The sequence below is a fragment of the Myripristis murdjan genome, chromosome 16, assembly GCF_902150065.1.
Source record: "Myripristis murdjan chromosome 16, fMyrMur1.1, whole genome shotgun sequence".
Lineage (NCBI taxonomy): Eukaryota > Metazoa > Chordata > Actinopteri > Holocentriformes > Holocentridae > Myripristis > Myripristis murdjan.
Window position 1 is genome coordinate 28495043 of NC_043995.1, and position 27828 is coordinate 28522870.

Here is a 27828-nt window from a genome sequence, read left to right on the forward strand (position 1 = left end):
CAGACGCCGGTTTGTGCGTTGCTTTCGAGCCGCGGCGGCGTGCGTCTGAGTGCAGCCTGTCAGGAGGGTTTGTTAAACCTCATCTCCATAATTAAGGAAGGGAAATCAAAATATCATCGCAGATAAACATCAAGAGATAATCCAGCCCCTTCTAATGCTCGCGAGGGACGCTCTCGCGGTGAAGTGGGCTGGGGTCGAGCCGCCATCTAATCACTGACGTGTCGACGCTCGAGAGGTGAAGGCTCCACCTGAGAGGAAAAATGCAGGTTTTCATTAAACAGCGATAAATGAAAATGTGAAATGTGATTGGCATGACGGGCTCACCTCAGTCAGCACCGAGCCTCTGTTTCCTCGTGCCGCCATACTTTTTGTTTTCTTTAATCATCTCTTTACCTACTATTTTAATGTTGAACATGAATGATTAAGAACTGTATTGTACATGAGTTTGACATTATAATATGAATGACATGTAAAAAAAAGAAAATGCAGATATTGTCACACTGCTTACTAAAATGTTATCTAATATAATGTAAAAATCTCTCTCTTGTGTCCAATGCAGTTTCACTTGTTTCAGGATTTTTTTCTGCGAAGTATAAATATGTTGAAATAAGGCAGAATAAGCAGATTGACTCACAAATATCAAGAAAATGACACGTGATTCAAGAAAATTCTGGAAACAAGTTGCACAATCTCACCTCACTGGCAGTCATTTTAACTTTGTCTAAAGAAATAAAGATGTTTACACTGAATATGCGACTAAATTACTTGATTTTTTTTTTTTTTTTTTTTTTTGCAGTGTCATTATTAGTGTTTGCTCCACAGCTGCATGGACTCACTGTAATACATGATACATCGAATGTATCCACATTTTGACAAAGACAACAAAAGAGAGAGATGTTTTATGACTCTCCCAGAAACAATAAACATGACAAATCCCCATTCGAAATGAGCACAGCATCAATTCCACACCACCAATGCCCTGTGGGCTCGAAGGATGGGGCCCGTTAGGCGATTACCCCGTCTTACATTCCCCGTGATCGGATTAGACGATTCCCACAGTCTAGTCTGAAACTACTCCCGACCCGCAGCTCCGGAGAGCATCTCAATATCCAATTTCACAGCTTTCTAAACCTGGATCAGGGAGGCTATTTATTACTGTCATAGGGCTTTATGTCGGGAGGCCCTTTGTGTTTCATGTGCTCCGGAGCAGGAAGATGATCAACAAGAGAGCTGAGTGTAATGAGTGCGGACCAGTGGCGTCGCCTGCAACCCCGAAACAGCAGCAGCCTCCTAAATTAGTCCACGACGCTTATTTTCAGCAGTCAGCAGCTTCTCTGGGACCTTTGATCCGCACGCTGGAGTGGCTACTGACGAAAACAATTAGGGCCGTGGTGGGTGTGCTGTAATTTGTGTTATTAAAAAAAAAAGAGAGAGAGACAAAAAAGACCAAAAACAAAAGCAAAAAAAAAAAAAAGTGTATGGATTTGGGGTTTGGGACTTGGGGCTTGAGAAAATGGAAATTTACTGGAAAGTTTTCAATCATCACATCAAATTTTGTTCACAAGTAGCACACAGTTCCCTGAGTGATTTTGGGCAGATGCAGCCTTAGTTCTGGTTGGCTAGCCAAGCGATGGGCCAAAATAGAGCCTCCTAGACAATAAAGCCATTTACTAAGGCGGGCTTATACTGTACCACCAGCTGTAATAGGGCCTCCATTATAGAGGCTTTATAATTTCCCTGCTTTTTCCTCTTAGAGCCTCTGTTGTTCCCCTGAATTACCCCTGAATGATTTATGCTCACTGGTCTGGCCACTGATAGACCCTGGCAACACAGATAGAAACACACTTAGGGCTTTTTGGTGTGTAAACACACTGTATTAAAAGCCAACTTGTTTCAAACAGCCAAACACATTTGCTGCAGTGGGGCCCGCTCGGTGTCATTTCACTTGTCAAATACCACAGTGTCACAGCCAATCAGGGGACTCCACGGGCAACACAAGCCATTTAACCTGAGCAAACACAGTGTGTCACGAAGCCTGAGGATGACTTAAGAGCCTGGGCAAACACTGGCGAGAGCCATCGGGCACGAATCAAGGCGGCCGGGGCGAGGACAAGTCACTCTCGTAATGGGTTTGTGATGACTCAAGATCGAATGGCCATCTGTTTGTTACAGTGGGGGAGGACCACAATTCACAGTTCAGATACACAGAATATTAGCGTGGCCGGTAGTGCAGAGGAGGGGAGGATTTGGCCAGTGGCACAGGATGTAAAGCATATGTCCATAAATGGTAAATATCCTGATAGCCGAGGCCTCTCGATCTCTGAACTGGGGCCAGATAATAGGATTTGCATGGCGATTTTCAGCTTGAATACGTGACGCCTCGGAGGTGTAAGACAAGTAAACCTACGAGCGGCAAACCTCAAGCGTCTCTCTCCAAAAGCGCGGCGGTGCTGCCGCGGCATTTCAATGTGCAACGACATGAAAGCTCGCCACATATTTAAAGCGCCGAGGTGTTTGCATGGGATTTCAATGGCGGACTTTGAATAAACCGCAGCCATTTGTGTCTGCTCTGTAACCGTGAAGTTCATTTGAACAGCGAAAGTCAACCGCAGCCGCTGAGGCTGACCGGCTCCCTCACACCTGACGACGGCCGCCTCGGCAGCAAACGGGTTTTTCCAGTAGACGTGCAATCAGAGAATTAGGATACAACTTTGTAAGAGCTTCCATTACACTGGCACAAATCATGCTCAGGGTATTTTTTTTTTAATAATCCTCTAACCGCATTATGCATGAAGGAGATACTAGGAGTATTATTGTGGACTTATGTTACTTTTCCAGTAGTTAACACACAGGTTAATACCCTGGAATAAGGCTATTGTGAACGGTTACCCAAATCATAAGTGCCATTTATCATATTAAAAGCTTTGGCGCTATTCTCAATTCCGCGTGTCGGATTAGATGTTGTTAAATGCCTCTGGGAAGCAATCAGATGTATAAAGTTAAGAGGCAATTCCTCGCACTATGGACAATCAATAAAAAAAAAAAAATCCGAGAGTGGCCACTGTAATAGGGTTTGCTTGTAACCTGCTCTGACAAATTAAGGCAAGCAGTGTTTTTTCATTACTTACACATCCGTTTTCATTTTTTTTCCCATCAGTGGAACCAATTAAACAATGCTTCCTTAAATTAGTCATTGATTTTTAGCGATAGTGACACTTTACAGAGGGAAATAATAACTTTAAGTCAGTGTTACCGTTTTTTTTTCTGTTTTTTTTTTTCATTACTGACACTCTTGTAAGAGCAAGAGAACAAAAGACAGAAACAATTCACCTACATGAAAAAATACCGCCTTAAATTAGTCATTGATTTTTCCTTAGGTGTCACTTTGGCTAAATGCTTTGTGGTTGGGAGTTTTCGTTCCGACCTGGAAATTGACAAGAGGCCGTAATCTATTGCCCCTTCAGCACGCAAACACATACACTTGATTTGACCGCGCGGTTTTTCTGTGCCAATATGTAAATCTGTGGCCTACAACTCATCTTTTTTTCTGTCAAGGAAGAAGCAATCGTCCAAAGATTGGCTGTGGAAATCACCACCAAAATTGCATTTTCCATCACATGCAAGATTCTGGACCAAAAACAAAACAAAACAAACAAACAAAAAAAAAAAACTTCCGCACATTGGTGAAGATTAATTAGTTGAAAAGTGTTGATAAGCTTGTTTTTCAGAACTATTTTATTACAGAATTTTTGCTATTGCCAATCCCCATCCCAGACATGTATACCTTGAGAACGAAACTCAGACAGACCCAGATCTTTTTTTTTTTAATGCTTGACGGAACAAAACAAAGAAAGATAAAAGAGCAAAATGAAAATGAGGAATCCAGACTGGCAGGCCGTAGCTGCCAAACTTTTTTTTTTTTTACCTTTTTCTTCTTTTTTTTTTTCTTTCGAGACTACAAAATACACTTACAATTTTGAAGCAGCAACAGATGTGCATTTACCTGATTATACAATGGAACACTATTTTTTTTTCTCTTTTTTGGGATATAACATGGATCTTTATCACATTATAAAACTCTAAATATTTCTTATACTTTTTTTTTTTTTTTTTTTTTTTTTTTTTTTTTACCAAAAAGCAACCCTATCAACGGCAAATGCAATGGTTTTAAGCAAAATATACACCTTGAGTTCACCTGGAACAAAAAAATGAAAATAAAAGACAAAATCGGAGGGCAAGTGTTTGACCTTCTGTCTGATATTTAGTTTCTTTTTTCTTTTTTCTTTTTTTTTTCCCCGTCTGAACGTATGAAATCTGCTGTGTCTATGAAATCCTGGTGATGTGGGGTTTGCAAAATGACTTCTTGAATATCCCGGCCGCCGTGTCATTAAAATACATACATTTTCACCTTTTTATTCCACGGAACATCTGAATGACAAATGACTGCAGCTTGGACGTACGTGTATTTCAAAATACAAAGGAAAAACTGCTGTGTACAGTATATTCGATGCATCAGTTATTTTTTTTTACAGTGCCTGTATCTTTATTCATTATCCTAAATACAGGCCATTCACATGTTATGCTGGAGAAAAAAAAAAAAAAAAAAAAAAAAAAAAAAAGGACTTCATCCATACAGTTCGTCGGGACAATTCGGTTCGGAGTGCCGTCCTCGCGCGTCTTCCTACGCCACGAGGTTCCTATCAGCTGAGAGGAGGATCCAGTGAAGTTGAACTGCATTTCGATCATTTACAACAAAAAAACACCTACTGGATGAAATCTACAGTGTCGAAGCGGACGAGGGGCAGAAATTATTGACAGGTGCCGTTTGGAAACGGGTGGCAAGGCAGTTCCTTCTGGACTCAGATGGCAACTAAATGTCTCTTCATCATCATCATCATCACGTCACTTTTTTCAAGTCTATAATCATGTCACTTCACCATAAAAGTATCATTACAATACATTGCAGTATTCACTTAATAAAATGAGTATGAAAGTACATGATGGGATGAGGACGAGATAAAGTAAAGGGCAATCAAACGAAAGTGATCATCGGGCGGGTGGAGGAGGGGCGGGGCGGGGGGGCTCCTGCCGTCGCTGTGTGTGTGTGTGTGTGTGTGTGTTTCTTTTTCCACTGTCTTCGAAGTTTTCAAAGTCTCGAGAAACCGCCGCATGTGTGTGTTTGTGTGTGTCTGTCCTCGGGTGACCACCAGCCGTTGAGTCCTGTCTCACCACGGTGTTGCATGCTCAAAATGAACAGAAGAAGGGTTGGCGGGGGGGAAAAAAGGAGTAAAAACGAAATAAAAGCAAAAAAAAAAAACGAATCCCACGTTAACGTACAAACATAAACATCTAGAAAAAAAGCCAACCACGTAGCTAGCCTTGGCAGGTTAACACCGCGTCGTTCCTGTCCGATAAAGTGCACTCTCCATCCTGCTGTACGGCTTGGACGTCAAAAAGACAAGAGCAAAGAGGGTGTGTGTGTGTGTGTGTGTGTGTGAGAGAGAGAGAGAGAGAGAGAGAGAAGGGGAGCTCCGCTGGATGTGTCTACTCGGTCTCATTCCCCAAGCGACTGTGTATTAGAGGATATGACAGTTTCAGGTGCGGGGAGCTGGCAGGGGAGGAGCGGTGGGTGGGGGAGTGGATGAGGTGTGTGTGTGTGTGTGTGTGTGTGTGAGTGTGGGGCTGACGTTAATAAACGTAGCCCTCGCTGTAGGGGTGCGGCTGGCAGTACGGCCCGTCCTGTACGTAGGCCATGTTCTCGTCAAAGTGCGACAGCGGCACCGTGTCCTCCTCGTTGATCTGCCGCTCCATGTCCGTCTTCAGCACCGGCCGCTGATTGTCGGGAAACGCCATGGAGAACAAGGCCTCGGGGTCGCACACGAACTTGTAGACGTATCTCTCCCCCGCCACCTGCACACACACACACACACACACACACACACACACACATGAATTAAGGTATCAGATCAGACGTGTAGCTCTACAAACATTTCCGCACTGCAAAAACTCAAATCTTACCAAGATTATTTGTCTTATTTCAAGTCAAAATGTCTTATTTCTAGTCAAAATATCTCATTACACTTAAAATAAGACATGATCACCTCAGAAGTAACTTGTTTTTAGACAATTTTCACTTGTTTCCACTGGCAAATTTTGCCAATGAAGCAAGCAAATTTCACGAAAATTCACTTGAAACAAGTGAAAATTGTCTAAAAACAAGTTACTTCTGAGGTGATCATGTCTTATTTTAAGTGTAATGAGATATTTTGATTAGAAATAAGACAAATATTCTTGGTAAGATTTTGAGTTTTTGCAGTGTGAGACGGTGAGCCGCTCTGGAGGTGGAAACAATCTCACCGGTTTAGTTCAAATTCAAATTTTAACATGCTACTAGATTAGGTTTCCAAAGTTGGGTCTGGGGACCATTTGGGGTCTTGAAGGGGCTTCCAGGAAAAATGAAGAATAGTTTAATTTCACAGCAGATTAATTTACTAAAAATCATTACGCTATATTTTAGTCTGATGACCTTGAACCTCGTGTTTAGTCTAGTTTAGTCTAGTTAGTCTAGTCTGCTAGTTCCATGTTTAAATGAGCCATACCTTCCTGCAGCTATATAGGCAAGCTAGTTAACAGCTGACTTTCCAAGATCACAAATGCAATGATCACGAATGACAAAAGAGTAATCAGCCACATTTATATGGATTTTCTTCATCTGTAATTTGATTTCCTTCTTCGAAAATGTAGGTCAAATGTGTGTCTTTGGATCTGCCTTTCAAGCTTCAACTCAACCGATGGGGTTATTTCTGCCTCCAGAGCAGCTCTGCCTCTGTCTGTGTTTAAATCTCCAAATGCAGGTGAAACACAATGAATTCATGTATTTGATTTTTTGATTTTTAATTTTTTTTTTACCTTTTGCATGATTCCCTTCTCGTAGTAGTAGCGCAACGATCGGCTGAGCTTGTCGTAGTTCATAGCTGGTCGATTCTTCTGTATCCCCCATCGGCGGGCCACCTTTTTTTTTTTTTTGTAACATACAGATACAAATCACAGAGTCAAGCGGTCAGGAGACGCGAGGGGAAATTACAGCAGAATGCCAAAAGTGTGAGTCACACAAACGCAGACACGCACCATCTACCCCCATTTCCTGACAGGAATGTAATGACAGCTGAAATGTTAAGCAAACCTTATTAATCCATACTTCCTAATAACAATAATTAGAGTGCGTCCAGACTGGGCAGACCTGACCAGGGATGTGTTCATTAGGAGCTTGTCACACACCCAGCGGAGGAGGCAGCAGATGTTACAGCACCTGTCTACCAGACCACCCACCACCCGGCCTCGCAGTCCAAACCCACAGCCCCACGGCGCTCGCCTCGCTTCCTCCTCTCTGCCATTCTGCGGTTTGCTAACTACTCCGTCCTATTTCCTCCCTCTTTTCCTCTCCCTCTCTCGCCGTCTCTCCCTCTTCATGCGTCGCTCTCCTTCCCTGAGCCGCTGGATTGAAAAGGAAAATTTAAAAAAATCAAACTCGGACCTCCTCTCTTTTCACGTCCTGACGGTCACTCGGATAACGTTTGTCCCCGGTGCCCCCGACGTGAGCGCAGTTTGGTCACCTGATGGCATGAATGGGCTCCCCTGTTTGCTGCAGCTGGCTCGCACAGCGTAACACCGTTAGGCTTTGTGGACGGTTGCCAGATACCCCCTCTCTACCACCTCCTTTCTAGCCTCCCAACCCCCCATCCCGCACCCTGCATCCTCCTTCATCCTCCATCAGTGTGAAGGACTGACTGAGCCGCACTGTGTGTGTGGTGTGTGTGTGTATGTGAGGGGGGGGGGCGCACAAACCCAGGATCTGTTTCCATTTCAAAAGGCCCAACCGTCAACATGGGTTATATTTTTGGCGCGTGTTTCCTGAAATATTTAACAGGGCTGACCCACTAACGGCTCATGGAGGTGAACTGGCTTTTCTGCATGTGGCTGATAAAAAATAAAATGAAATGTCGCCTTTGCGTGGGCTTTTAAAGCAAATCTGACCTGGCCACTGCAAGAGCAGAGGGTATTACAGTGGTCCCTCGTTTATCGCGGGAGTTACGTTCTAAAACTAACCCGCAATAGGCGAAATCCGCGAAGTAGTCAGCTTTATTTTTTACAGTTATTCTAGATGTTTTAAGGCTGTAAAACCCCTCACTACACACTTTATACACTTTTCTCAGACAGGCATTAACATTTTCTCACTTTTCTCTCTTGTTTAAACTCTCAAAGTTCAAACCTTCATAGAAAAATAAGTCCAGTATTATAGAATGAACACATTCTGTACTGTACAGGAGACATGGCACGGAGATTGATTGACAATGGTCTACAGTCCCTTAGCCAATCAGGACGCAGAACACAATGTGCGGGTTCTCCCTTAGCCAATCAGGACGCAGAACACAATGCGCTGTAAAAAAAAAAAAATAACAATAATATTTTTTTTTTTAAAAAAAAGCATGCAAAATTGCACTAAAAAAAAAATTCCGCGAAACTGCGAGGCCGCGAAAGGTGAACCGCGTTATAGCGAGGGACAACTGTATTCGTTTGACTCAAAATGTTGACCTTTGGCACGATGGATCCTGCAAACCGGCTGCCCTGCACTGCAAATACCACATGCATTTCCACCACGCACGGACCAATGAGATCCTCACCTCCTCCGGCTCGATGAGCTTGAACTCCATGCCGCGGCCGGTCCAGGCGATGAAGTGAGAGTTGGACGGGTCGTCCAGCAGGGCCACCAAGAACTGCCAGAGCTGCAGGGAGCCTCGGCGCTGGTACGACGGGCCCTCGCGGTACAGGCCCGACTCCTGCTTGATGTCGCCTGCAGGAGACAAAGTCGACTCTCGTGTGATGCTTCCCAAAAAAAAACAACCAAAAAACCCTATAAATCAAGTGGAATTTGGTGAATCAGAATCAACTTAGCGAGGACTCACCTTCGACCTTTTCGGGGACCACACATGTGTCGTCATAGAAATGCCTCGCCACTTTGTCAAACATACAACCTAGAGGAATAAAATAAAAAAAAATAAAAATAAAAAAAAAAGCAAAGAAAGGACTGATGATTGGCATGGTATTCGTCAAACACTCAAAATGCACCATTACAACATCCACACGTGTCGTCGGCGGTACCTTCAGTCCTGTTACTGTGAGCCAGATAGCCGTCTTGCCGTAAGTAGACAGAATGGCAGCTAGGCACTTCTGCTGAAAGCCAGGCAAGAATGGGAGAGTGGGTGTTAAAGGCCCTGAAGGCAGCATTAAGAACACTATCTCAGTTATCTGAGAGCAGTCACAGCCTGTTCACTCAATGCACCACTGGCTCTGATTAAAGAATATGTCCTCTAGCGCCAGCATCGCAACGGCTCCCAGCCACAGGCGAGCTGCATCACACGGCGAATACACACTCGCGGCGTCTGAACACGGAGGGAGATTTACTACCGCATAAACCGCGGCGCTCGCATGAAATCACGGTGGAGCGCGTTGACATGATGTAAGCTTTTTCATAATGCGAGTGTTGGAGATGAGGCTCCTGCGCTTGTGCGTCTGTAGTGTGTTCAGGTCAAAATTACATGGTGCCACTTTCTTTTACTTTTTATGAATGACTCTGTTTCACTCCAGCCAAACATAGCCGAATGAGTCGCGGCGACTCTACAAAATGTATGTTTTTGATTTGAAAAAATATATACTGTGCACAGTGTATAACATATTTGGAGCTCCATCCCAATATTTTTCCCCCGTTCCGCTTTTTCTTGTCTCACTTCTCAGTGTTCTCCATGCATAAAAATTTGTTCTTTCACTTATCCATTGAAAACTCTTCTACATCATGGACGTGACAGGTGAAATCCATGAGCAATCAAACTTTTTTCAACTCGACAATCGTGTTTATGAATAGTGTTGGTTACGAATAATTTGCACATTTCTCATACAAGTCTTTTAATTTGAAATCCCCGGTGTCTATTAGGTGACCATCACATGAGCTTATTGGCCTCTTGGTTTAGGTTTAATTGGACGTCTCCAATCAAATAATTCCCTTTTTGTGGGTAAACCCGCATTTACTAGTTTGCTTTACAACACTGTCCGATTGAACGTCCCTGTACTGTACATGTTGGAGCCTCCCATAACACAGGCATCACAGGCATGGCCTGCGATCAAAACTGCCAAACCAGTAACAAAGTGAATGTTCAATAAACAGACTAAGGCCCTTCATTTAGGCCCATAAACATTTCTCTGAACTTCATCAAAGTAATGGGCTTGTAGAGGAAATTACTGCTAATGAAATTACCAGATCCCCTCCCATCCTCTGCAACAGGCCTGCTCCAGTCAACAAGCTCCACAGTGACTGCTAATAAATTCACCCTAATACTCAATCTTGGGCATACGCTGCTGTACAGTGCATCGGTGAAGCTTCTTGCCTGTTGAACCATGGATCAAAAATGCCTTATGCCACGCTCTTTAGTCCTTATTTATATTTCTTTAATTAGAATGTCCTATCAGTCTTTACTACCATCTGTTTGTACTGATGGTGATGGAGGAGTTGAGGCTTGTTTGGTTGTTGCACTCATCGTACTCTAAGTCACAAAATGCCTAAAGTCTAAATGGATGCCTCACACACAAGGTGCTGCTGATGGACTCTGACCTCGTAGCTTCAAAAAGTGAGTTCGTCAGGACCTAAGATTTCTTTTCTTTCTTTTTTTTTTTTTTTCATTGAAGCTTGTGTATTTTTTTTTTCTGAAATTACCCAATGGTGTTTTTCAAGAGCCAAGAGCTTATGCAACTCAGTCAACACATAAACGGCCGAGTACACTTTCCACTGGAAAGTGAGAAAAACAGTTTTCCGTGACAGCGCTGAAAACTGCAGAGCTGCTGTCAGGGGGGGGAAAAAGGGCTCATGTAACAGCGAGTGGGCAGACCCAAAGGAGGCCCACGGTGTTTTTCCTGAAATCACTGCCATGGCAAGTGGCTGTGGAGACGCTGCTTTTCTCCTTGACTGGTCACAGATTCTACTCCGGCTCTTCCTCTCTCGGGTCCTGTTTGTCCGTCTTGTGAATGAACCCAGCAGCTCAGCGTATGTTCATTCATGTCCTGATGTAGCCTCAGGCCCAGAGGCCCCAGGCTGATGATTAGGTCCCTTTACTCACTCACTAAAGGGAACGGACAAGCGTGGGAGGATGGATTTCGTATTGTGACCAGGCATGGCCCCCCTCTTTTCTATTAGAGCACGACAGGAAATGGAGGCCGGCGCAGACACCCAGCCCAGCCAGATCCCCTGCCCTAATAATGGGCAAACTCAATAAACTCCAGCCCCTCCTCCCGTCTTCTCCCATTCCTGAAATGATGACGCTCTGGCAGCAAAAAGATGCTGAAGCTTTTTGCGGTATTTCATCAATACCATAAAAAGACTTCTTATCACATTACTTACCAGTCACCACAGAGATGTTGAGATTAATACACACACACATACACACACATGCACACAACAAAAACCAAAAAAAAAAAAATCCTCACCTGAGTCGTACGTGAAATCCCTCGGCTCCTGCTTGATCATCATGGAGGGAGGGTATGTGTGGGGTAGCGGGGCCCCCATCATGGCCGGGTGCTCGAACAGGGGGTCGGGGTACTCCTGCTTGAAGCCCTGAGGAGGGAAGGGGATGTTGGGCTCCGACATCTGCCTGTGGTACATGGGCCGCCCGTCCCGAGCCATCGTCGGCGGGGAGGGGAACGAGTGGCACGGCTCTGAGAGCTGACGCCGAAATCTGAGGATGACAATGAACCGACGGACAAGTTATCCACTATCCAGGAGAGTGAGCATCCAAGAACATGTCACCTTTAATTCATATGGCCTGAATCACTTCCAATAGCTTTTACAAGACACTTTTAGGGTTAAAAGCTGCTTAAAGAAACACATGAGTGGGCTTTCCAGCAAAAAGAGTGACAAGCTGAGCCACTTTTTTTCTGCCTGGTACTTATTTCCTTCTTTATCTTATTGTACTTCTTTATCGTGTGTGAATACTCTTGGGACACAGGAGTATTTACTTTATCTGCTGTCAAGCCACTGTAGCTGAAACCTGCATTCATTACTACTGTCTGCACACAAACATAAGGATGGTGACTGAAGAAGAGGATTGGAGTTTCAATAGAAAAAAAAAAAAATGCTTAGAAGCAAATAATCTCATTGGTTGAGTTAAACCTCAGTGGGTGGAGCCAAAGAGCCACTGTTTTTTTTCTGGCTTAGTAACGCAAGTCAAGTAAAAATATGCAAAAAATATACAAATGGTAAGAATCCTAGTGCTTTTGTTACTGAATGGAAAAATACAAACTTGCCATGCTAAGTCATGGAGGTTAGGCTGACCACAGCTGTCCACGCTGACCATTCAAAATCATGAATGCCACATTGCCATGAATGACTGTATAAAATTGTCACTGCTTGTCATATTTTCTATTTATAGTTTGGCCTAAGTCCCAACTATCACATTCAAATTTGCAAATTACACTGCAAAAAGTCAAAATCTTACCGAGAGTATTTGTCTTATTTCAGTTCAATTGTGTCACAAGCAAATTTTTACTTGTGACACAAGTGAACAAGTAAAAATTTGCTTGTTCCATTGGCAGAATATGTTTCTTGTTTCAAGCTAATTTTAACTTGTTTCAAGTAAATTTTCACTTGAAACAGGTGAAAATTGTCTAAAGACAAGTTATTTCTGAGGTGATCATGTCTTATTCTAAGTGTAATGAGATATTTTGACTAGAAATAAGACATTTTGACTTGAAATAAGACAAATAATCTTGGTAAGATTTGACTTTTTGCAGTGTAGCTTTCTCACACATCAGTAAACTGGCTCTTTCGTTTAACTCAGTCAATGAAATCCGTCCACCTGTAACATCTACCTCCAGCTCTGCCTCTCTGAAATGTTTGTACAACTAAAACTCCAATCTGCATCCAGTACTGTAAAGTTATTCTACTGTCGACCTCACTGTAAGCCGATCCAGGTGCCGGCATCATCTAAATGGCCAAAATGCAAATGTGATGTAAATGTTAAAAAAAAAAAAAAAGGCTGCGGGTTGAAGTACCTGTGGTCCATGGAGTAGGCGTTGTCAGGGAGAGGCTGCGAGGGCGGGACGTGGGGGGGGTAGGTCCTGTCCGGCTTGGGGGTCGGGGCCGCCGTCGGGGAGGCATGATGAAGCGGGGACACGGGGGTGCTACAGGGGGGCGTCACTGGGCTGGAGGGCTTCATTCCTGCAGGCTGCTTCTGCTCATAGGCACTGCGGTAAAGAGAGAGGGGGGCAGGAGAAGACAGGGGTCAGAGGTTTCGACGTCATCGCTCGGTGTCACTTTGGTTCCCGGAGCCGGAGGTTTGATTTCCCCCCGGGGTCGTCTATGTTGAAGACGTCAGCACTCGCGATGCTGGCGTGCGCTTTCCTGTGTCATGGTTTTCATCCACACACTCACACAGGCTTACGCTGCTCTCTCCTTGAAACAGACCGAAGGGGTGAATCCAGGTCACCCATTGCAGAGTTCACCTATCAGATCTTCATTAATCATGGAGGAGGACATGCAGTGTAAATGAAGGTGAGCAGAAAATTGAAATAACAACTTACACGGCTGAGAGACCGGAGCACCGAGGCTTATGAGGCAACTCTACAACACGGCTATGTTGCACACTCTTGTTTTGAAGTATCACTTTTGGAGCAACGTGGCTAAGGAGATACACATTTTCAAACTGTGTATAGTTTTAAATAATAAAAAAAGCAGAATTTTTAAAAAGTAAAACGTAGGTGATAGCTTGTTATTGTGGAGTAGTATTGGATTTTTTGTTTGTTAGGCTTATAATATGGTTCCTGAATTTCACTTTACTGGTTTTGCATGTAGTTTTGTGCACAGTGCTGCATGTGCTGTGTGTTATTTCCATTATCAAGCGCTCCACCATCTGAACCGACTTCTTTCAGTCTAGTCAGTGTGTGAATGTCACTCCGCCGCCTCTTGACGTCCCGTGCATCGCGGAGGTTTGACGGAACGCGCAGCACGCCAAATGTTACACTTTGCCCTTTTTGTCCCCTATATGCATCCGAGCAGATGTCACCAGGTGAGCGAATGAATCACACACATGATTCACCACTTACGAGAGACGGCTTCAAGATGGCTCTCCACACACAAGGTCATTATGCGAGCATGCAAGGAGAATGAATGTCATGTATTACAAATCAAATCAATTCAAGATTGAGTGTAACTAAGCAACACTCCTGTGCCATCGACCCCTTACGATCATTCGAGAAAAGGATTGACTGAACATAACTGCGCTTGTTACGGGGGCGCTCTGAATTTATTTTAGCAATAACAGATGCCTCCGGTTTCTGCCGCACCTCATTTAAAAATATTTAGCGCAGTTTATGGTTTCAATTTATGCATAATAAACTACAAATTTGACATGATATAGAATTGAACAGTTCTTTTGAATACTGTTATACACCCAGTTTAAAGAAAAAAATAATTTAAAAAAAATGCCGTGGTTCATGATTCAGTATCCCTCAAATAAAAATGATTGACTTTGTCGTTGAAAAGTACTTGAACATGTTTCAGTTTTGTGTTAATCATCATTTTCTCCAGGAAGATTTAAAAAGTGGATATATAGTTTTAGAATACAACTCAAACTGCACTTTTTTCTTTTGGTTAAAAACAGAAAGTGGAGATCAATACCAACAAAACAGCGGCTGATAGTAGCAAAACACTAAAAAAAAAAAATACCACGTCCTCTTTATGTAGGGCCTCCTGACTGAATGCTGTGGATCATTTTGCAGAGGAGGTGTCGCTGTTTTGAGTCACGCGACCGGCAGACGTGTTGCAGAGTGACCCACCTGACGTTGTACAGGCACTTCTCTCCATACTGGAGCTTGAAGGGCCGTTCCTGACTGCAGTTGGAGCTCAGCTCTGAACACGGGCTGTGCGGCTCCCTCTTGATCTTCAGCTGCAGTCCGTGGAAAGCCACTACACCAGGCGAGAGGGAGAGATTCAGAGAAGCCCATTTAGATAACGGTGAATAATGATGAATCACACTTTATGAAATAATAGGTGCTGGGGTTGGACTGATTATTTTTATAACTGAAGGTGCCAGTAGCAAAAACATTTTGTGCCAACACCCAGCATCTTTGAAATTTGCCAAAAAAAAAAAAAAAAATGCAAAGATTTGATGATTTGTGCAGAATTTTACTCGTCAGGATGGAAAAGGCCTCAAAATTGCATTTACTAAAGAGCGTCATGGGACTCTAAAACTCTCCATTGCAAACCAGACTAATGAAATTCTTCTAAGGTTAGCAACTACATATGGTAGAGTGACTTACGATGCATTACTTCCTATGAATAAATGTGCAAAACACATTGCTAAGCGACAAAAAGGGAAAAATAAAATGTGTAAAAACTCAAATTGCAGCGTTTACACACTGTTCATACTGGCAGCAGTCTGATATCTGATATTTAACAAAAGGCCGATGTTTCCAAGCTGATATATCACTCTAACCTTTGTTCTGTGCACCACAGGCCACGTGCAGTAACTTTCCCCAAACTGGAAAACAAATATGTTTTATTAAAGATGCTTCTGTCATGGCACTGGCAGCCCCCGGCAGATATGAATGTGTGCAACTGTGTGAATGTGAATCACTGAGAAAGAGTGTGTATGCTCAGTGAACCTTCCTTGAAGATGGAGAAAAGGTTAAAAAAAAAAACAATGCTGGCAAACATGGCTGGTATAAAATAATGGCAACCCATCCACCCTGTGCAGGCTTTTCTACGTATGCGTCCACCGAAGGATTTACATCTGACATCTCAGGCCATCCGTCACGATGACAACTCACTTAAAATCCCATTTGTATGGCCTGTTCTGGAGGGGGAGTCTGTTAGCGAAATATCATAAAAGTGGGGGTGCGGCGGGCTCCTCTAAATGCTTTATCTGCTTTCAGCTGGCTGTCAATACGCCCCAGACAACAACAACAGGGCTCATTGATCTGAAGGGGCCTGCGCGCGCTACCTATGGCCCCACAGTGAGCCCGGTGCATCTGAGAGGCTGTTAAGTGCCTGATCAGTCCTGATTAACATCCCATCATCTTGAGTCATGATCAACGCTAATCCAATTGGCTGCGCTTCTGACGAAAACCCAGTCAGTCAGAATGAAGTCAGGCTTGGGTTGCCTCGCGAAATCACCGTCTCGCCGCGGCGGCACACGAAGCCGTGCGCGGCGGTGAGGCCATCCCACAGCGCTCTGGCAGGCCCCGCCGGTGCACGGGAGAGGGCCGGTCGCGGTTGAAGGGGATGGATTTTGACTGATGTTACTGACAGGATGGGAGTCGGTGTTGGCTCGGTAAAAACAAAACAGCCAGAGATTATGAAGGGATGCACGAAATCCATCAACGTCCAACCAAACACAAACATTCAGACGTCTGACAAACCAAAAGATTCAAACTGGTGGTTTAGGTTATGCCGGTGGGAATATTTGTCTTTCCGCGGGCGAGGGAGCTCCTCAGGGCCAAACAGGCTGGGAGGGGAGGACGTTTCGGGGACTTTTTCTCACGGTGACTGACAGCTGCCGTATGAGCAGGGGTCGATCTGCCAACACCCCATCTGACGCCCAGCCGGGCCCCTGGGGGACGGGCCACACGGGCCCGGCATGACAAAGCGCAGGGGTTGTTCGCAGCCCTCGCTGGGGGCCTGACCTTTCCGGGTCATCGATTGGAGGTCAAAGAGGCACTTCCTGAGGGGAGACCTTTGACGACGCTGAGCGCTGCTCGCAAACACGGCCGAGCCTCGTTAAGGGGCTTGTAAAGCCACAATAACAACTTATTTTAGCCCGAGGATCACAATCAGCCTCGCTTTAATCGACATGTACACTAAACACACAGGGACCCCACATGAGAGCTAATTCCACTGATTTCTGAGGTTTATATGTGTAGCTCACTTGCTGCTGGCCTACATTTCTTTTTTTTGTTATTTTACACCAAAAAAAGTAATTCTGTGGGCTATTTCACCCTCATGCGGGCGATATTTCTATACAAATGCTGTATTTAACCAAGCACCACATGAACTGCAATATTAACAATAGCTTCACCTGGGCTGAGACAGAGGGCCTTAAAATAGAAATGGAAATGTCACAATAGATTTCGTCAGCGGGGTGCCAAGGTACACAAATCAATAGTGAAGGCATTGCCCCTAACTAAAACAGATACTTCCTTTTTAGTCCAGAATGTCATGCCCATCGCTGCTTGATTGCTCTCATTATCTACATATTGATTAACCAAGATGGCAGGGTGGTTAAAAGAAGAGGCAGTTAGAACAATTACTGGGTCTATTTTGAATGCAAATGTTTTTTTTTTTTTGTTGTTTTTTTTTGTGCTATTAACTCAAACATTCTGTAATTTTCTTTGCTCTTGGATGCAGAGATTCAATAGAGATGTTTACTCGAAAACTGAACTGGCGTCATGTGTTCTCTTGATAACAAAAATTCATTAATTTGCCCATTTTGGCGCTCCACATTCAAGAAATATTTCATTTCCCCCCCCTTCTTTCTTTTTGTCAATTCAACTCGCGTCTAATATTTTAATTTTAGCTTCTAAGTATTTGTTATGCCAATCATTTATACAGGGATGATCAAAGAGCACTCGAGCCAGACTTCCGTGTATTCTCAGCCACAAATTGTGTGCTTTGGCAGAACCGACGCCGGCGTTTGGCAGATATTTCTCCAGCCCATTCATAAAAAAATACAGGTCTTTTGGCAGCAGCGAAAAACCTTCCATTCCATTTTCACCTACTGTAGGTGCCCGCCTTCGCTGTTAAATGTTAGAGGCTGAGATCTGCTGGTTACGTGTGGCCTCATTTTACACCTCCTCTACTCCTTCATTCCCCGCTAAGTTATGCTAATGGTAAGCATCTGTGTTGGAGTTTTAGACAAAGAAAATTCTCCTTCATTGTCACAGCCTGAGGATACATTAGCTGTGAGAAGCTGTTTCTGTGCTAAAAGGATGAGGAATAGCACGTCGGCATTGAGGGAAACGGCTACGGCTCGTCACGAGGTAATACATTTGACGACTGTAAATGAAAATACAAAATAATACGTGAGGAATGGCGAGGAGCCGCCTTCCGATAAGAGCCGCGGTGCACCTCCATGCCTCTTTCTCTGCCATGCACTTTCTCTCTGCTTTTTCCCCACAGACGCCATCCCTTTTCTCCTCTCGCTGTATAAAACCCTGACACCATCCATCCCTTTTCTGTGTATCATTCTCTCTGGCTGTCAAGCGGCAGAAAGATTACCAAAATAAGTCGGAGCAGAGGTGCAGTTACTTTGCTGACATTTTATTGAGGCAAAAGTGAAACTATTGGTGCACAGTAAAGAGCAGCTAATTTAAAATGTACTTAAAAAATAATAAAAAAAAAACAGACACTTGCAGGCTAAGGTTACCTAAGAAATGAAATGTAGCCAAGATATATTAAACAGCGAATATTCAATGTGATTTTTCACATTTTAAAGTGAGTTAAGAGGCCTGGGAATTCAACAATGTGGTGAAAAACACAACTACAGAAGCCATCCACACTGGCCAGTAATGCTATAACACTGGTGTTTCTTTATGCTGCTGTATTTGTAGGTTAGAAAACTAAATCGACAACAAGGCAAACGCAAAATACGGCAGCTGACTGAGGACATTTTACAGCTGCCTCTGCTAACTAAGCTGCTCTTGTGGGTGAGTTTCAACGTTTAATGTTGCAGGGAATTCACTTTTCTTCCATTTGCCTGAACAGGTTTGAGACGTCCAACACAAAATACAAAAAAAAAACAGTCAAAATAAATACTTCATCCTCATTTCACCCTCACTTCTCTGTCTTCTGTCTTAAGATACAACTTGATACTTCTCGCTTTTTCTCTCCATCTTTGTTTCTCTCCTCCTCCTCCCCCTCCCCTCTCTCCCTCTCCCTCCATCTCTACGTCCGTCCCTCCACCTCTCGGCTCGGTGAAACCCATATGGGAGCGCTGCCGGCTGGGATGCCTGCTCGAGCGCCCAACCACGGTGCCCTCACCCTCCCACCATCTGTTAGTGCCTCTCCAGTCTGCTGCAGGTTGCCAACAGGACAATTCAGATGGTCAGCAGTCTCCTGCCACAGTGGCCACCCGCCCTGGCTACCTCTGAAGGACGAGGGGACAGTCTCGGTGACCTCTGGTTCTCTGCTGCACCGCACCGGTCCACCATCTTGGATTTTTTGGGGTAGCTATTCCACACCCAAAGGGTCACCGTTACGCGGTGAGGTTGCCACACATGCAGCGACGGAGGCCGATCCTTCAGTGTGTCCAAGTCTAAACACCGGTATGCACTGACCATTTAAATGAATGAGGGAATAAAAACAACAACGAGGGGTATACCACTTGAAGGAAAGAGAGAAGACCATGTGCAGCTGTTTTTACAACAACTTACAATTATGGTCTATTTTAATTCAAGCTGGTGTTTAATCAGTCTTGAATCACAAGCTGAAATATTCGTGCACAATGGGCTATAAACAGAGATGAACTTCTCCTTTTATGGAGCTTTTTATGGCTGCATAGAGCTTCATAAAGTCTTAAACAAACATAAAATGAACAGTAATATCATAGGTCAGAAATACGAAAGCAAGGCAAGAATCAAAAACAAAAAAAATAAAGGTTACATGAGAGCTTTTATGAGGTGACTTAAAAGATATTGATTTATCCGGGCTGGGCTCCTCAAGTTTGTCTATACAATGCAGGAGCACTGGTGGCAGAAATAAATAAATGAATTAAATAAAATAAATTTAAAAAAAAACATGATCATCTTGGATTTTTTAATATTGACTTTGGAGCAGCCAATAGGAAGCTGCCTGACTCAACTATAGGGTTAAGAGGCTTGATGCCAAAGCTATTCAAACCTTAATCTTATTGATAATGTCACTAAGCAGTGAAATCTTGAAAGAAAAAGAGCACAAATCAGTGAATCAAATGCAAAACTGCTAAAATCAGGGCGGTCTTATCTCGTCGTTGTGCTCCAGCCAGAGTCCCAGCTCCTGCCCAAGTTGCTTGAACACTTTAAAGGGCATGAAGGACGGAGAGAAGACACAGGATATGTAGACACAATTTTGTTGCTTTCTCACAGTTGCATGGGCCTTTTGGCTCATCTGAAAGACATGTGCTAGCACCGGGTCCCACTGAGCTCCACTCACTCCATTTCTGTCCCCACCTTGGCACTACTTCCTCCAGAAGTGGACGGTGCCAAGTCACCAGCCCTGTGTGCATTCACTGTGCACAACCAGGTGAAGTAATACTAACTATTGCATCCCGACTACACTGAGCATCACCGTTTTTATGCAAGCAGACAGAAATTAAATCAAATTCTCATAAGCGTTATTTAAAAACCTACTTTTGGGAGTGAAATTATGCAAGATAAAGAGAAAGAGAGAAGAAAGCATGCTTTATTTCATACTGTAAAATACTGTGCTAACACTAGAAAGGCCAGTGAAGGTTGGAGGGTGTAAGAGAGGGCCTTTAAGTCACTGAAATATAGGAATAACTACTATTTCCCTGTATAATCTAACAGAAAGTGCAAAATGTGGGATTAGGAGAGGGCACGAAGGAACATTCTGCAAGCTTAGAAATTTCATTTCAAAAATTCCAAACAGCTGTCAACTGACTGCAGTTTGGTTTTGCTGGTGTTAAAAATATCACTTCAACTGCCTGAAAATCAGCCACAATATTTTGATGTTTCCTTATGCAAATAAATCAAGGTGCAATAATATCACAGTGGTGGTGAAGACAGAGAGGGGGAAGTGAGAGAGAGAGAGAGAGAGAGAGAGAGAGAGGGAGAGAGAGAGAGAGAGAGAGAGAGAGATAACCCCCAACCCCCATCATGCACCTGTCTACCTAACCGCAAGACTGCTGCAGCTCTCCAGAGAGCACTTGTGCGAGCAAAGGTGAGGCTACTGAGAGACACGGAAAAACACACGCCACCATGTGCACTCTCACCGAGTTGAGACGAGTGAAAAAACAGACGTTCACACACACACTCACACACACACACACACACACACACACACACAGACAAACAAGCGTGTGCCAGTGCATGCACAAACACACAGAGAGTCAGAAAAAAAACAAGTGATGTGGTCTCTTACTCACAGTTTTCAGTCTGGAAGTCTGGAACAAACTGCTCGTCATTGTCGGGAACTTGAGCTAAAAGACATAAGCAGAGGAGAAGAAAGGGAAAGATTGTTTCTGATGTTGATAGACAATGCTGCATTGATCACAGCTCTCTGCAGTTCAATACCCTCCTCTGACAAACTGCCTTCTGGGATATTAAGTTGGCCTATCCCATCCCTGTTTGTTTCTGCTGGCGGTTAAAGACCAATATGAGATTTCTTTTTTTTTTTTTTTTTTTTTTTTTTTTTTTTGTTAGGAATCAAGAAAAGTATTGCTTGTTTTCTCTTAGGCGCTTTTTGGAAAATGTGCAGAGGGGGTTTCACCGTGTCTTAGAGGGTCTCGAGAGCCGCTCCACACCTAAATGACCATATGAGCGTTTCATTCCCAGTATGAAAAAAAAAAAAACAACAAAAAACAAAAAACAAAATCAGTGTAAAAAAATTCAGCGTAACCTTCAAATCTTCCGAGGCAGAATCTTTTGCGCGATGCAACGACAGACAAAGAAGCTGTTGACGATGACCCACATTTTCACACAAATGCCAGCCTGTGAGGGAGATAATATTTTGCTTTAGGCATCCGTCTACCGCCTAATTCCACTTCCTGAGGTCGCCTCGTCCATTGACTGCTCGCTAGCCTCGACTCTCAGTTCCTGCCAGCAGCCAAACACCCATTGTTAACAGTATCTAATTGGCTTCTTCCCTACTGGTGAATCCACCTGTACCTACCGAGTTAGGTCTGTTCCAAACCTCCAATGCTTCACCTATGCTTCGAACGCCCCTGCACTCGGGCTAATGCTAAAATAATGAAGCCTCCTCCGCTCTGGGTCCAATTAGGCATGTACATATTTATATCACACATATTTACACTCGGTGACAGTTTTTCATGTCCCTCAAGTTTGACTCTGGCGAAAGGCAATAGGAGATTTAAATGTGTCATTAGCACGTCTATTTATACGCACAATGAGGTGGATCCTCATTATCACACAATCAGTAACATGTCTCGACATGTCGGTAGCCCGTACCAAAATCGACATTTTGCCATCCTCTGACACTCTGGATATGATCCTGATGCTGTTTCACACAAAGGTGTGAATTGATAAAAGAAAACAACAAACAGATCAACAGGAGCACCGTATTTCAAAGCGCTCCATATTTCCAAACAGGGGAGAAATGCTGTATTTTTTTAAATTTTTTTTTCACTGTAGTTTGTTCTCTGGGGTTAAAAGCACAAATACTCTGTTGTATGCAGCTGGTTTAAATACAGCAATTTGTATTGCAATCTGGTTGAATTATACATTCGATGGAAAACAAGCATGACAAAAAAATAACACTTTACACAGGGCTATTCTGCAGTGCCTGTGTTGGATTAGTGCTTTGCAACACACTAAGGCACTTACTTAGTGGGCTATCAAAAGCAAATATAAAAGAAAGCTGATTACATGATAAATAATACCCACACCTTAAAGAAGCCTCAACATACTGGAGCCAATTATTTCTTCTCATAACCACAACAGCCAAATTTGCCTAAACAACAGCACAAAGAAAAGGAATGACTCTCAGCAAACAGCTGTCATCTCACTGTTACCACACAAACGAACCAACTCGCAGAAACTTCAGGCAACACAAGTTCGAGAAGGGACAAGGAAAGTGGAGATGGAAAAAAATAAAAAAAATAAAAATAAAACAAGGAAAGAGTGTCTTTATGTCCAGAAGGAAGTGCAGGATGGATGAGTCACCGGCCTCAGTCTGTGAATGAGCCAGCTGATCCCTGCACCAAACTCCCGGGGAGATCGGCAGAGCTGGAAATCTGCCGCCATTCACAAAAAGGAGAGGGACAGGGGGGAAAAAAGAGAGAAAGAAAGGAGAGAGGAAGGAAAGGGGAAAAATAGGAAAAGGGTCCAAACTGAGGCCTGGGCAGAAAAGACGCACCGTTCAAAAAGGAGAGACCGTCAAATGCAAGCCTCCTGTACCTGCGCCTGTCTGGGGCGATGAGTTTCAAATAAATGAAACTCAAATCTGCGAGACAGGCATTAGCTGTGAAACCAACTCAGAGTCCTTTTGTCCACACCGATTTCACCGATAAAAAAACGGCAAAAACTCAATTTTGCACGGGCATAAACATACTTAAAGCGGCAAATCTGCAAATTACAAAAAGTCTTTTTTTTTTTTTAGGTATGAAATGAAAATACTGTGAAATTTTGGAAGCACAGAGGTATTTCAATAAGGCAAAAAAAAAAAAAAGAAAAAAAAAATGAATGAGGGGGTGGCCGGTAGATGTGTGGGGTTTGGATGTGCACCTGTCAGGTGACAAAACCCCTCAACCTTCTTGGACTGTGTCGGAAATTCAGTCCGTCTCTCATAATTCCCCCTCTTGTTCCAATTACCTGAACTAATAAATCTCAGAAATGGGAAGGTATTCCTTTTCATCTTAATGGACAGGAAGTCATTCATTAAATCTACAATCTTGAAGCGTACATCATCACATTGATCCATGACAGGCAGAACTGTAATCCTTAACAGTAATATCTCTTATCAGCGGCCGCCGTCTCTTTTCTCACTGGGATACTGAAATATTAAAATCATGTCTTATTCTTTTACACGCCCTGCGGTCTGCGCTGCGCCGCCTCATAATCTAACAGGCGCTGAGAGTCTGCTGAAGTACTCCAATATCTGCTTCAAAGCATACTTTTCATTTTTTAAAAGCTTTGGATTACACTGCGAGCATTTTCAAATGTGTTAAAGAATAGATGGCTCCCATGAATGATTGAGAGCCTTATTCACCTGTGGAAAAGGGTGGCAGCAAAATCTTTCTCCACACCTTTCCAGAGGATGTATTAAGATAAAAGTCCATGCTGTTCAAAAAAGTATTAAAGCTGACTTCCCCCTCTAATTCACTTATATTGTGCACTTGAGAGGACTACTTTGTAACCAGAATTATGGCTGTGCAACTTTTCACTGGGATGATTAAATATTTTTGAGGGCTACGTGGGTCAGCTTTTTATTTTTTTCTGTAATTCTTAACAATAACAGCGACATATTATCAGAAACTTCAAGCTGCAATTGTCTTGTTTTAGGATGAAATTGATCAAAAATTAAAAGTGATCACTATATTTGTATATGCCAGAGTGTTGATTTATCCAAATTTCAGCGTGAAACAAAACTTGTAAAACTGATACAGCAAAGTCTTAATATTGATTTATCAAAACTAATCGACATAAAAAATAAATCAAACAAAGGGACTTTACATGTTTTTATGAAATTATCAGCATAAGCCAATAATGCATAATACAGAAAAGTCTAATGAGAGAAAAATATTCCATTGCACTTCACAAACTTTTTTTTTTTAAATAGGTGCTGAGGCCCAAATTAATACACAGTTTGCTTTACTTTTTAAAAGTGCACAAACATCTGTACTCATGCAAAAATAGGTTCAAATTTCCAATACCCAGCAATTATTCCTTTTCACAATGCAACTTTACACTGCCTGGTTTCTAATTTTACAGTGACAGACCAAATCAGCAGCTGCTCATAGTAACCCTGTCAAATTAAACTAATTATTCACAAAGATACACAGTGTGCACTACAAACTTACAGAATACAAAAGCTGCACAAGTAAGTCACATCTCTGAGCAGAAGTAACCACACAACTCACGACATTAAACAAAGAGAAACATGCACATGCACCACAAACACAGCAAAAGACAAAAAATATGATCAATATTCGCTACTAACCAAAACTTCGGTGTTGCAGACACGATGGAAAGAGGACACTCGCGCTTAAATCCTGAAGCATCACGTCTCAGTTAGACCACAAAGAGCAAGTCTTGCCATTAGAGAAGAAAAAAAAAATTAAATAAAAAAATAAAGCAAATAAATATATAAATGAAACTGGAAGGAGGGAAAAAAAACGAACAAAAAAAAAATACAGTGGTCGCACAGGGGAGGCAAACCCCTTTTTTGGGAGAGAGTGCGAGAGGGAAAAAAAAAAATTATAGATCCATTCTTTTTTTTTTTCCGCCAAGAAATGAAATTGAAGAAGACAAGATGATGGTACAGCTGTAGAGGATAAGATTTGGAGAGAGGTGTGCTGAGAGGAAGCAGAGAGAGAGAGAGAGAGAAAGAGAGAGAGAGAGAGAGAGAGCAGGTGAGTGAGAGAAAGAGTGAGGGAGTGAGTGTGTGTGTGTGTGTGTCTCTGTGTGTGTGTGTATGAGAGAGAGAGAGAGAGAGAGAGAGAGCGAGGTAGAGAGAGAGATGATAGGCTACAGCTCAGCTCTGCTGGTGGAGGTGGAGGTGGCGGCGGCGGCGGCTGGCGTGCACTGCGTTAGCTCTTGCCAAAGGCAGGAGAGACAGTGAGCGTCGGAGAGCCTTCTCCTGGTAATTTGTGATGACACTCTCTGGGTAGAGCCTCCTCGGTCTCCCTCAAGACCCCTCGCTCATCACAGTCTCTAATGTATGCATGACACACAAGGTGCCTCTTCCACACACGCTTTTAATTGGACTGCAATGCTAGGCATGTAACTCGAGGCTGCTTTTCCCCCCCCCTCACAATCTATCCTTTTGTATTTTTTTTTCCCCCTTCTCTTTTTGTTACCCATCTCTCCTCCTCACTCCTCAAGTGTCGACTTTTTAAAACACTCACCTTCTGCCAGCCAAGCCTCCTGCAGTTGACTGAGGTCCTGGAAGAGCTCTGGGGGAGAATCAAAGCAGAGAACGACGCTTGAAGAAAAGTAAAAACAAGTCAGAACCCAAGAGAAGCTTCAGAAACAACTGACTTCATTATGACGGGCTCATGTGCTGCTGGCACCATTGGAGCGCGGTGGGCACGTGTGCACCTAATAACTCAATTTGTGTGTCTAACCACTGACAGAGGCTTGTGAGAATCTTCACAGGCCGCTGTGTTGTAATTGAGATTTTGTACTTAGGAGTGCAGGTGGCCACAAACCAATTGAATTTTGCTAAATGTTTAGAAGCCGTGAAATTAGCTTTCTCCCTGCCCTCTGCCTACCTTCAGTGTCCAAGGCCAGGTCGGACTTAATGAATTTTCTCTTTCTGTCATTTGCCGGCCTCTCGCTGCTCGTTGTCTTCTCTCGTGGCTTCTGCAAAGGAGGTAAAAAGACACAAATCAATTTTTTTTCTCACTGGAGCAGTGATTCTCTTGTTGGCTGCAGCACACTTACACTAATGACAGCTGAAAGAGCAGCAGAAGAGCCTGAATAAAGCCTGACCCATGTCAAGGGACGTGCTCTCCTCTTGTCATGGAAATTCACGAGTTGTAGCATAATGCACAACCAGAAACACTAAATAATGGACACGGTGTTTAACTGTTCATCTCTGATGATCACATGAAACTGACCCGTGTGAGGAAAATGGGTCTTGGCAGCAGCTGAGTGAAAGACAGAGATAAGAGTGGAGCAAAAACAAAGTACTGGAGATAATAAAACACACAATCACAGCGAGAGCACACACTGAGGGTGACACAGCAGAGATAAACAGAGATAAAGCGTCTTCCTTGATGGATTTGTAGAGGTTAGAAGCGGATGTAGTGCAAGTGTGCATCTGTTATCTGATTTGTTTCCAACTTTTTTTTTTTTGTTTGGTTTGGTTTGGTTTGGTTTTACATTTGATCACTCACTTTAGAATTACAGTAAGGCACTTGTTGGTCGTGAAATCCATCCATCTTCACCGCTGTGGCTGCTGCTGTAAAGGATTTAAGCAATTTTCTGCCGAGTCTCTCGTCCGGTCACCCTTAAAAAGCGAGATGGATAGAGGACACACGGGAGGAGCACATGAATGACGGTTTTCTCCTCTTGCCCTGAGTGAAAAATAAGACACTTTCATTCAGAAAGGCACAGTTTATGAGCGAATCTAGTACAGATTTGTCATCAAGGAGAAGGGAAATAACCGGCAGCACCTCCGGCGACGCTGTAAACTTTGTTGACTATCTGCTGAATTTCGTGCGTAAACGGCAAGAGCGCAAAGACGGGGCGCTGCGAAACGCTGCAGCCGCGAGGAAAGCCGTGCAAAACTTACCAAACAGAGGAGGCACAGGGACAAATGTGCACTTACCTAGCGACAGCGGACCGGATTCATCAGCGTGGACGCTGGGGTGGGCTGTGTGGCACGGAGCTGCTGCAGGATTTCCACGGTCCCGGCTGATGCCTGCGCGCTCGCCGTTCACTGTGTTGCTTTCTAGCGGCTTGGCATCGCCTCCCGGGGCCTCCCATGGAAACAACCCGCACTCCGCTTCCTATTGGTTGTCAATGTCTTTCACTGGATCAGATTGCTGGCAGTCAATCATGTACGGGTTACAAGCTGTAGGCATGTCACAAGTCAACAGCAACACAAAGTGGCATGTATTTACTTTGCATTGTGATTTTTTAGGGTAGTTTTTTTTTTTTTTTTTAAACCCTCAAAATGACACTTCAGAATAATTCATCCTAAAATTCAACTTTTACACACTCATGCATTCTGCACCTGCATCTGCACCCCCACCCCCATACACACACACACACACACACACACACACACACACACACATACTCTCTTGTCTATACCCTCTCTCCTTCTCCCTCTCGCACACAGTGTGTGTACACACAAACACACCCCTCACTCAGAAGTAGCTCTCCCAG

The 27828-nt window shown here is 43.5% G+C and overlaps 1 protein-coding gene across 4 annotated transcripts; it reads right to left on the reverse strand.

Annotated features, from left to right (window-relative positions):
- Positions 1 to 5688: 5688 nt before the first annotated feature.
- etv1 (ETS variant transcription factor 1) lies at positions 5689 to 26876 on the reverse strand. Of its 4 annotated transcripts, XM_030072457.1 has the most exons (12): positions 26832 to 26876; positions 26205 to 26295; positions 25839 to 25886; positions 21180 to 21233; positions 14878 to 15007; positions 13096 to 13287; positions 11533 to 11780; positions 9160 to 9228; positions 8964 to 9032; positions 8682 to 8851; positions 6910 to 7011; positions 5689 to 5910 (listed from the first exon to the last, which is right to left on the reverse strand). In XM_030072457.1, the coding sequence occupies exons 1-12, from the start codon at positions 26874 to 26876 to the stop codon at positions 5689 to 5691; spliced, it is 1440 nt and encodes a 479-aa protein (XP_029928317.1). The 4 variants fall into 4 exon arrangements, with proteins under 4 accessions (XP_029928317.1, XP_029928318.1, XP_029928319.1 ...); XM_030072458.1 differs by lacking the exons at positions 25839 to 25886; positions 26205 to 26295; positions 26832 to 26876 and adding an exon at positions 24932 to 24992; XM_030072459.1 differs by lacking the exons at positions 21180 to 21233; positions 25839 to 25886; positions 26205 to 26295; positions 26832 to 26876 and adding an exon at positions 24932 to 24992.
- Positions 26877 to 27828: the final 952 nt, after the last annotated feature.

Bases quoted from the DNA above. Each gene is read 5' to 3' on its own strand.
- etv1 (XM_030072457.1), bottom strand. From the start codon at position 26,876: ATGGATGGATTTCACGACCAACAAGTGCCTTACTGTAATTCTAAA. The intron at 8,852-8,963 runs GTGAGTCCTCGC...TGTCTCCTGCAG, and splicing joins GGTCCCCGAAAAGGTCGAAG to GCGACATCAAGCAGGAGTCG. The intron at 7,012-8,681 runs GTGAGGATCTCA...AAAAAAAAAAAG, and splicing joins AGCTCATCGAGCCGGAGGAG to GTGGCCCGCCGATGGGGGAT.